The 10,824-nt window shown below is 43.4% G+C and overlaps 1 protein-coding gene across 1 annotated transcript; it reads right to left on the bottom strand.

Moving 5' to 3' along the window:
• Nucleotides 1-3,311: 3,311 nt before the first annotated feature.
• LOC124305287 (laminin subunit beta-1-like) lies at nucleotides 3,312-10,824 on the bottom strand. Its single transcript, XM_046764542.1, has 10 exons — nucleotides 10,775-10,824; nucleotides 10,630-10,680; nucleotides 9,937-10,174; nucleotides 8,985-9,856; nucleotides 8,714-8,893; nucleotides 8,330-8,652; nucleotides 7,827-8,237; nucleotides 7,546-7,744; nucleotides 5,436-7,474; nucleotides 3,312-4,929 (listed from the first exon to the last, which is right to left on the bottom strand). Exons 1-10 carry the CDS (start codon nucleotides 10,791-10,793, stop codon nucleotides 3,958-3,960), a joined length of 5,304 nt encoding a protein of 1,767 aa, XP_046620498.1. The 5' UTR covers nucleotides 10,794-10,824; the 3' UTR covers nucleotides 3,312-3,957.

A 10,824-nucleotide genomic window follows, 5' to 3' on the forward strand; every position in this document is an offset into this window, starting at 1 on the left:
CTGCTTCGCACTTCGATTCAAAGTGACGCAGTTATTTAATAGGTAAATCAATTGTTTCTTCGATTGAATGTCTCCTTTTCGGATTGTGGAAAGAAACTGTTGGTGGCCTGGTTTTTTTTTTTTTTTCTTTATCACTGTCGGCATTTGTTGTGTTGAACCCCGTTCACTTTAAAATGACAATATTTACTCAAAATGACTTTATCTGAGTAATGAAACAGTTTTTGGAGGATCTTGAGATGTTTCGGACACGTTACAGAAGTTGAGCTAATTTTTTTCTTCAAAATTTGCGATTTTTCAGAGCATTTTACCTTCATTTCATATACTTGATAATTATTTAACGTGCAGTATACCTCGAGAGAATCGTAAAAACCGAAAATCAAGATTGTTATTTGTACAGTGTACAAAAAAGCGAATGGGTTAATCGGGCGAATTGCAGAAAAAAGAATAAGAATTGAATGCAACATTTCAAGTAATTCATGAAGTTACTCTGATCTGCAATTTGCATTTTTGTGTTCGAAAAAATTCACAGAGATTGCAAAATATCTTCCTACAAATTGACTTTAAAGATTTTACTTTAAATTGCAGTAACTTGAAAAAAAAAGAAGGAAAAAATAACTACAGAATAAAAACTAACTTTATTACTGTAATAAAAGGTTGAAAAATTATTTTAATTTTTGATAAAAGAATTTTGATTCTTTCGTGAAGATCACGAAAACTACGATCTGGATCGATTGCAGCCAAAAACAGGTATTTTATAAAGTTATCCGATTTACCCTCGGATATTTTTATGAAAAAAAAATAAAATAAATAAATAAGAATAATTTCCCATACACGAGGCAAAGAATGACAAGAAAACTGATGAACGTGTCTTTGTTGTTCGTCCACTCTGAAAATACGATCAATATTGTTTCCTCACGGATGATCGATGGTGCGTAAAGTTGCGTGAAAGAGCGTAAAATTAAATCACGATATGCTAGAGCTCGCAAAATTTTTCTAGTCTGTATTTTTTCGTCTATAGTAATGGAAAATTTGATCATTGAAAATCTAAAACGTGAGGGATCGCGATTTTTCGATCCATCCTGCGCTGTGTCTCAGTCTCGTAAATTGACTCTTGCCGCGGTGTTGCGAGCGGGAATTTAGCTTCTTCCTCGGTAACTTCTCTTGCTTCTCTCCTAATCTTTCTTTCCACTACTCTGACTCTTGAGAGGCTGGCTAGCCGTCGACCACCAACATGTCGGCGTACTCGACTAGACGCGTGTGTGAGAATCGTCATCTCTTACGTACCTACACACGGTACAGTCCCGCCTGCGATTCAAACGCGTTCCAGAATAGAGCGAAGCCGTTAAGGCGCGCTCGGGACTTGGAGAAGAATTGCTGATGGAAGAAGCGAGAGATTATGCGAATAACATTGCGAGAAATCGTTTGAATCGTTCGTACAGTTCGTTGGATCATAACTTTGACTCGGATTGACACCGTCGGCGATTATTTCCGCGAATTGCTTGAACGTCTGCAGAGATTCGCCTCAAAAGTATAACAGTTTTGTTTTATCCCACGCGAGGACGAGAAATCATAAATATATGTATAAACTTTATCGCGCCTTATTGACAGAGGAAACTGTGTGCTAGTTCGGATTAATCATTCGATTTAGTTGAAGTCGAGTCTATACATTTGCGTGCCCCGCGTACGCTAAGAACGTGTAAGAAAGCGTCGGGTCTAAATTTAGAGAACTCGGCTTATTATATCTTACTGCAGGCTTCTCGCGAGTGAAAAGATTTTTCGAATATGCAGTTGCAACCCGCGGCTTATTCAAAGATTTAAGAACTCTTAAAAGAAGATTTAAGATCGAATAACTACTGGCTGTTTAGTTTTTTTCCTCAGCGAAATGAGAGGAAAACCGAAGCAATTCAATTTCGCAAAAAAATTCCGAGGCGACAATTTACCAGAGAGAAAAAACTGAAGTAGGATAATTGAACGAGTAAATGGGGCGGGGTTGAAGTTCCGGATTTGAAAAGTTCCGAAAGCGCCTAATTTAGAATTATTTGGTAGCGAAACTTGAAGTAAGGAAATCAAACTTTGAAGAAACAACAAAGTTCGAATGGTCGGAAAATTGACGGCTCAAGGTTCCGAAATGCAAACTTCCGATAATTCAAGTTAAAATATCGAAAAATCAAAGCGGTGATTTTTCGTCAAAGTTTGAATTCTTTATTTTAATTTTCGCCACCAAAAAATTCGGAATTCGGCGCTTTCGGAACGTTTTAAATTCGGAATTTTAACCTTGCCACGAGTAAACGACTCTTAGCTAGGATCAAAAAAAAGATGGCTACATTTACAGAAGCTTCGAGGCAGGTGCCAAATATGAAAACGATAGTTGAGGCGACGCGGGGTGAATTTCAAGACCTCGTGATACGTGCTGCAGGTGTTTTAATTTCCTTCTGCCTCAATGAAATGTTCAGAACTAAATAATTGCTGTGATTAATATTGATTGGATCATGAATTATATTTTCCTAGTTTCTTCCTCAGTCGCGAGTATTTTTCAACCCACAAAGAAGCGAGCGTGTAGTTAGAGCAATGAACTATTTCGTCAAGATGATCTTATGCTCCGTCCCATGACCTTTATTTCCATTTTACTTGTTGTTATTTTTATTCTATCACACATATATTCCATGCTCGGCAGTGAGCTTATCAATCGGTATACGAGAATAGACACTCGATTCACCTACAAGACTTCAAGTTTGATTCGTGTATGCGAGTCTAGAGTGAAGATCTCCACGGTATTTTAGTGAAGAAAAAATCTAACGAGCTGAAAGCGACTCAATGTACGTTATAAATAAGCGATATTCATTCAAAACTGTTATACTGAATTGCTTTCATTTCTTTGAAATCATATCGAACTTTCTTATCGTCGCAGTTGTTGCAATGCTTCTGCAGATAACTCACACTCTTATCGACTTATGTAGTGCGCCAGATGATGCATTCAAGAGAAGAAGGATCGGATTGTGACAACGGTTTAAAAGCTGAAATTCAGTTGGCGTTAAAAAATTTCGGTACGTCAAGTCGTTGCATGCACCGGACAGACATTTCTTTCGACGAAAAACGAGCAATGAAAAAAATTTATACCTGCTAAATGCATTCAATCACCTATATTCACATATTCTCATTTCGTTTAACCAACAAAATTAAATTCTCTTGGAGTCAGATCGGTAATAAGTAGTTTCAAATTGGGCTGACGGCAAGTATTTATTCATTACATTGTAGAATAATAATTCAACTCATGGCAAAGCAATGAATCGAAGCTGTTGTGAACGAAGGAAGAACGCGTGGGTTGTTATCTGTGTGTAACTCCGGTTCAGATAGCCTCTAGACTGCAAGACACAAACTTCAACCAACAGGAAGTAGGCGCGCTTGGAAACCACGTGCTGTTTATTTTAAAGCAGGTTCACACTCTTCAATTTTCGTCGCGAGAATTCGATTCCATTTTCCGCGGTGCGATAAATGACAAATACTACCGAATTCCTCTGATTATCAATTCAACTTTTACTTTTATTCAACTATCATAGCAGCTCTTTTGTTACAGTAGCTGAATATAGCTTGACGAATAAATATATTCGAGAATTATAAACGCAACAAACTAAACTATTACACGGATACACGCGATGCGTAAATTCTCAGATATACAAGTCTCATGATTTTTGGTTTCAGCAATTCAGGTATTATATAATAATTATTTACAACTATCTTATAGTCTAAAATATAAGGCACTTGTCCACTTTGGTTTCGTTCCTAGAGAACGTTTCTAGAAATGTTAAGAAATATCTTTTCAAAAGTTCAAATCGCAAATACTTCGATCACGGAGTAAATAACCCGCCAGTTATAACGTTTTGATTAATACCTGTTCTTAGGCGAAAGCTCAGTCTCTGAAACTGAAGTTACCGCGAAGCCTGATATTCTATCCTCCGCCTACGTCGAGCACTGAGCATAGGTCTGTGACTTGTGCTGAATGTGGTTCAAGTGTTTTTCCATTTGACGCGTGAGGGACTCGACCTCGGACATGAGGTCAGCCAGGGTTTTCTCGTTCTCTGCGTAGGATCCTTCCATTCCATTAATGTCCTTAAATTTGGTGGTCGTGTCAGCAGCGAGCTCGGAAGCCCGTTGCAGAAGTAGTTTCGACCTAGAAATTTTTCCCTCACTCTTTTCGGCCTTGAGCCTCACCGCCTGATTCGCCACTTCGAATTCTTGAACCAATTTTTTAGTCTTCATTCTCGTGTTCTCAGCCTCAACCGTGACGTCGCCGATCTCTGAACCGATTTCTTGCGTCAATATAAAGTCATTTTTTACGATCTGAGTCTGAAGCTCGGTCAAACGCCTGTCCAAATCGTCAATTTTTGCAGTAGTGTTGTCAGCCTTTTCCGCAACCGCATCAATCTCGATCAGTATATCGGTCAAATCATTATGGGACAGGGATATGTGTCGCTCAATCTCGTCTATGGCCAACTGTGCGTCTTCCGCAGCGATTTCCGCCTCTGTTAAAAACACGACTATGTTTCCAGCCCGCGTACTCTGCGCGACAGCCGAATCCTTAGCCCTCACTGCCTCGTCTCGCAGGATTTCAGCTAGCTCCAAATCTTCCGCAGCATCCTCGAGGATCTTCTCAGAATCCGTCAGCGAACCGACGATGCTTCTTATGCTGTCAGCCAGGTCCTTGATCTCGTCTGGGTTCAACTTTATGTTTTTCTCCAGCACCTTTTCAGCCAAGTCTTTCACCATCGCTGGAGTCGGTCGTTCTTCGTTCAGGCTATTAGATATTCTGCTGTGGAGGTTTTCCAGATTTTTCGTGAAGTTACTCGAGAAGTTGTAAGTCTCGAATGCAGCATTCAGGCCGAGTTGAGCGAGATGTTTCGCGGCTACAGCATCATCTTTCATTTGCGTCATCTGAACAGAAATCGGTAAAAGACATAAGAAATCAGTAGAACAAACCCAAGTTGAAATTTAGTACCTACATTTGACCCTACCAAGGTTCGTACGAGCCTACTTTGAAGCAAACCGAACCTAGAAATCCTACATTGACCCTCTAACTCCTAGAAATTGAAGTCCCAAACCCTACTTTGGCGTTCTCAGTATACTATTGAACCTATGTTGACGCTATTCAATCTATAGCTCCTACATTGGACCCGTAACTCCTTCTCTATGGATATATTAATCCAGCGACAGTCAAGTGTTCACAATGATTCCGAAGAGACGCAACTTCGAGCCTAAGCTTAGTAAATCAGGAAATTCCGGACGTTTTTAGCGTCAAAGTAGGGTCTGACATTCCATTGAAATAGAATTTACTGTAGGTACAATCTTTAAACCCTACCTAGGAGCTCCTATGTAGGGTTTATATTAGACGGTAATTTCGACTCGGGAAGTCGAAGGAAAATAAGCGAAAACAATCTTACGTTTCTAAGCAACTGTTCGCTTTCGTCTTTGTGTTTCTTTATCCCGGCAGCTCGCTGCTTGGCAAGATCCAAGGCCCTTTCTGCCTCCGTAACTGCACCGTCATCGCAAGAAAGACCACCACAAAAACCGCAGCCAGCACCCCCGCATAGTTCGTCGCATTCGTCGACACTAGCTCCACACATGGCGAGATTGAGGTCGGGAATCAGCTGGTTGAATTCGTCGAGTTCACCTTTGAGTCTCTTCAGGGAATTATCGTTCTCATTGAGCTTGTCAGTGAAAGACTCTGACCGCTTGGCAAGCAAGTTTTCAGTGTTCTTCTGATATCTGTCAGCGTCCGCTAAAGCGGTCGTTGAACTACTGGCCAGCGCTTCTGCCTGGTCCGATTGCTTCGCCATTTGGTGAGTTAGGTTCAGAGCACCGTAGACATCGGCCTCCTGCAAGACTGTAGCGTTCTCTTTGAGCTCAGCAGCGGCTTCGATCAAGCTAACCGTTCGGTTCTTCATGTTCTGAAGAGCCACTTCACCGAGACTGACCCGCTGACTGATGGATCCAATGTAGTTGTCGACTTCGTCGAGAATGGCGTTCGAGAAGGAAACTGTGTTGTTGAGATTATTGGCAAAATCAACGAGCTCGAGAAGGTCCTCGGCCGTGACGCTCGTCTTGTTGACGAGCTCTCGAACCCCCATCAGTACTTCGTCCATATTATCAAATTCCTGACTGTAAATTCCGGCTGTTCCAATCTTCTGAATTTTCGATGCTGCGTCTATGACATCGTATGTTCTGTTGCTCAAACCACTCAGCGTCAGATCCCAGTTTTTAAAACATTCGCCACACGGAATGCAGCTCGGAGCAACTCCAAGGTACCCACGGTCGCAGTGGTCGCACTTGACGCCTCCAATTCCAGCCAGACATATGCAGGCCCCAGTTTCCCTGTCACACTGTTGAGTGGATGATCCGATGAGGTTACACTCGCACGGCAAACACTCGATGTTGGGATTGCCCCAGTGATTCGTTTCGCACTGGTTACACTGCCTTCCTCCAAAGCCAGGGCGACATTGGCAGGTACCGTCATACTCGTTACATTTTTCTGACACGCTTCCAATCACGTCGCAATCGCACGGATCGCAGCCTTCTCCGCTGGCAATTCTCCAGTGGTTTTCTACGCAGGTATCACAGTACTGACCAGTGACCTTCGGCAGACATGGACACTGTCCATCACGATGATTGCAGTGACCGTCGCGGAAGTTGGTGCCGAGGACGTTGCATCCGCACTCCTTGCAATCCTGTTTCAGCGCGTCACCGTAAAAGTTGGGCTTACAGATTTGACAATTTGGTCCGTCAGTGTCGTACAAACATTGGAGACAGCGTCCAGTGTGCGGGTTGCAATTCCCTGGTTGCGACAGATCGGTGTTGTTGTTGCAGTCACAGGGCACGCATCTTCCCGTTTGCACATCGGGACTACCAAAGTAGTTTTCAGCGCAAATGTCACACCTGGCTCCGGCGTATCCTTCGTAACATTCGCACACCACGTCTAACGTGACGGGGTCTAGAGAACACCTGTCAGCGAACGAATGGCCGGAGTCCCAAGTTCCCGGACAAGGACAAGGCCTGCATGGAATGTCAACCCCGATTTGAGGGTCTCCGTAATACTTTACGGCACATCTATCGCACTGGTGACCAGTTGTGAAGTCCTGGCAGTCGTGACAAGCCCCCGTCACCGAATCGCAGGTCTGGGCGTGACCGTTGCACTTGCACCGCTCGCAGTGTGGGAAGTTCCAAAAGCCAGGATCACACTCGCCGCATGTTCTTCCGTACGTGTTTGGCCTACACTTGCACCTCCCTGTCTCAAAATCGCAGAAATTATCCTCAGCGCCGACGCTGTCACAGTCGCATGGCACGCAACCAGCTGGACCAAACCCATATGTCCCAGGAGCACAACGATCGCAACGTCGACCAACAATGTTTGGCTTGCACGGACACGAGCCTCCGTATTGGTCACACAGCAGACTGTTGGATCCCGTTGGATTACACTCGCAGGCTGCATCAAACGTTCGACAACTCAAATAGGGAAATGGATTAGAAAAGTCAGATTACGTCCTTAATACTCACAGGGTGCTCCATCGAAGATAAAATAACCGATGCTTTTGCGGTACTGCGCACAAATGTCAACCTCGTTAGTTTCCCCGGATGGGATAACATTGTAAAATATGTCGTCGCAATGTCGCCTTTCGAAGTCTTGTCTCCGCATTTCGCTGGGTGGAGAACCCGCGAAGAACGGGATACCTTCCACTTTGGGCATCAGGACGATCTAGAAATTTTAATTCATGAATTCCTCAGATGTTTTTGGTAACAAACCTCAAACTAAACGTAGGTAGTCAATATTTTCTTACAGAGTCAATCAGTATTGAAGCTGTGGGGCCGCCTGCACGGTCATACGAATTCTTGAACTGGAGGACTACAATGTATTTTTTCCCTTTCTCAAGACACACTGACGGTACCGCAACGGCGCTCCGCGAGTTCACCGGAAGCCGAATATACAGTTCGTCATCTTCCGGTTCCCAATTAGCACATGCCCCTTCAGGGTCCACGTCTTCCTCTCGTTCGACAAATATCTGAGCTTCTTCTAAAATACCCGGGACCTCGGACTCATAACGTAAGACTATGTCATATTCCATGGACTTCACTACATCGTCGATCGTGAACTCCAACGTCGAACCTTCAAAGGCTCTTATGAAACCTGGTCCGGTCCAGGTATTGGTTCTACCATCACGATATGGTTCTCGGATCACGATTTGGCTTTTCTGTAAAATGAGTTCACATTCTGATCACACAAAAAAAAAAAAAAACAAGTTCCGATCTGGAATAAACAACCAAACAACTGCGAAGAACTCACATTGGTTTTGCTTCGTTCTCCTTCGTAAACCAGATAATCTAGAGCAACTGTGTAATGGTTCTGCTCCGGTTCATTGCAAGTTCTGCCGTCGATATGTGCCCTACAGCTGCACTGGCCAGTTACTACGTCACATAAGTTATCATAAGCACCTCCAAGATCACAGTCGCACGGCTTGCAGCCTTCTCGGTCATCGGAGAGGCCCCAAAACTCTGGGTAGCACTGATCACAATCGCGACCAATTACGTATGGCTTGCAAGTGCATTTTCCAGAGGACACGTCACACCCATGTAAATCAACCGTGCCGAGTGCATGACAAGAGCAGGCTGTGAAAAGTTCAGAACGTGTTATGATTTCAACACCGACTTATCTAGCGTGGTAGCATACCTTGACAGCCTTCTGGATTCTCTGAACTGAAGTTCCAAAATCCAGCTTTACAGCGGTCACAGCGACGCCCTTCCACGTTCAGCTTGCAATGGCAGCGGCCTGATTCCTGACCAGTCAACATATCGGTCAGAGGGTCGCAAATGCCGTCGTCCAACGAACCAAGTTGGTCACAATCGCAAGCTGTGGAAAATTTAATTTCCAAGTGAGCCACCGATAGCGGAATATGTTGAGAACAATGCAGCATGTGAATGCAGAATGGATTTGGACTTACGTTGGCAGGCATCAGGGTCACTGATATCTCTGGTGAAGTCATGGTAGTAAAACGGTTTGCAAATCTCGCAGTTCTGTCCCTGCGTGTTATGCTGACAATCGTCACAGACACCGCCGGAAACTCTGCCAGTTCTGTCGTAGGTGGCTCGGTCGAAGTGACAACTGGTGGCGTGATTGTTACAGTTACACTTCTTACAGGCATGGGTCTGTTTTCCAGCTGCCGGTTTCCAAGGTAGGTCGTTATAAAAGTCTTCGCACATTTCACAGTTCAGTCCCTTAGTGTTGTGCGTGCATTCACAGCGTCCGTGAACCATGTCCTGGCGGTTAGGTATACCAGGCAGAGGCAAGCACCTCGAGGCGTGTCCATAGCACGAGCAGGATCCTCGAACAGCCATGTCTTTTATAGCGTAGTAATACTTTTCTTTGATCTCAGCCCGATTGTCCAACAAGTCGTCACCGAGAGTGAGAAGCCTCGTGAAGTTAATTCTCAGATTGGTCATTTTCAGAAGATTTTGCACTTCCTGAGAATAGGGATTGTCGATCTGCACATTGGGCAACAATACCCTGAAGATTATTTCGCCGTCAGTCGACGGATCGACGGTTGAGTAACGCGAGTCACAGACAACGTCGTTTAATTTTTGGGGCACGTGAGTTGGTACATGAGGAAATGTCTGCTCGCAATTATGGGCGAAGTATTTGTAAACACGCCACGTTTTGCCGTAATCTGATGATCGCTCGATCAACATGGCCCCCGGTCTAAAGGTCTGAAACCTTATTATAATATGCGTAAAGTGAAATTCTGCCTCCAAATCCAATTGTAAAGTGACATTTTCAACTCCATTCTCCGATTGCCACCAAGAGTCACCAAGGGTTCTGAAAAATGCGTTCATGTTTAATTACGAAGTTAAATTCTACACTTGCTTAGTGGTTTAGTGTTTACAGATAATACTAACCGAGGGCTATGAGTGTATGTGATGTTCTCCACGTTGTGTTGTTGCTTCCGAATCGCGGCGTTACAATAGAAACACTTTTTCCTCTCTTTCAGATGGGACACTATGCAGAATCTTTCCGGTCCTTTTAATCCACAGGTCGACGATGCTGTCAGTCTGTTCTCTCGACCAATTAGTAAATTTCCAGTCGCCGGATAGCATGGTCCTTCGTCGCAAGGGCGTAGATTCTTTACTGGGTACCCTTTTGAACAGTATTTAATCAGCTATCAGTTTTTAAAAATAAGAAAAAAGAATAAACAGCCGGGCCAAATCAAGGTTAAGATGACAAATATAAACCAGTGCAGTGCTTTTTATTGTGTTTTATAGTTGTTGTTTTTGTTAGTTTCAGAAACACCAAATTGCTTTATAAGTTTTTCAACCAACATTTTGTTAGGCTACAAAGTGGAATAAAAATTTATCGAGCTCTTTGAATGAGACACTAGGAAATGAACTGTTCAAGTGAAACATTATTATTCTTAAGTTGGACATTTTTGAATACGTCTGTTAATCACAGCTGTTAATCGGTAGTAACGCACATCATCAGATGACTTTGAGAGCTCCATCGAAATTTTGAAACGGAACTAATAGCCCGTCAATTCATAATACTAAATGATAACGGTATTAAATACATGCTTTCAGTAAAAATAACATTATTACTTCTCTGCGGTCCTCGGATTCTGCCATAGGGACGCTGAGCAGCAGCAGGAGCTACAATTTGAAAAGATCAGACAGGCTTGATGCTTTGCATGAGAAAATTAATGTACTGCATAGTTTTCACAGAAAGGTAAACACCAGTACGCACCTGCCATCACTGCGACCATAACAACAAAGAGAGCACAGATGAATCCTTGA

This window comes from Neodiprion virginianus, chromosome 5, assembly GCF_021901495.1.
Source record: "Neodiprion virginianus isolate iyNeoVirg1 chromosome 5, iyNeoVirg1.1, whole genome shotgun sequence".
NCBI lineage: Eukaryota > Metazoa > Arthropoda > Insecta > Hymenoptera > Diprionidae > Neodiprion > Neodiprion virginianus.

Bases quoted from the DNA above. Each gene is read 5' to 3' on its own strand.
- LOC124305287 (XM_046764542.1), bottom strand. The intron at 8,238-8,329 runs GTGAGTTCTTCG...CTCATTTTACAG, and splicing joins GAGAACGAAGCAAAACCAAT to AAAAGCCAAATCGTGATCCG. The intron at 7,745-7,826 runs GTAAGAAAATAT...TAAAATTTCTAG, and splicing joins CTTCAATACTGATTGACTCT to ATCGTCCTGATGCCCAAAGT.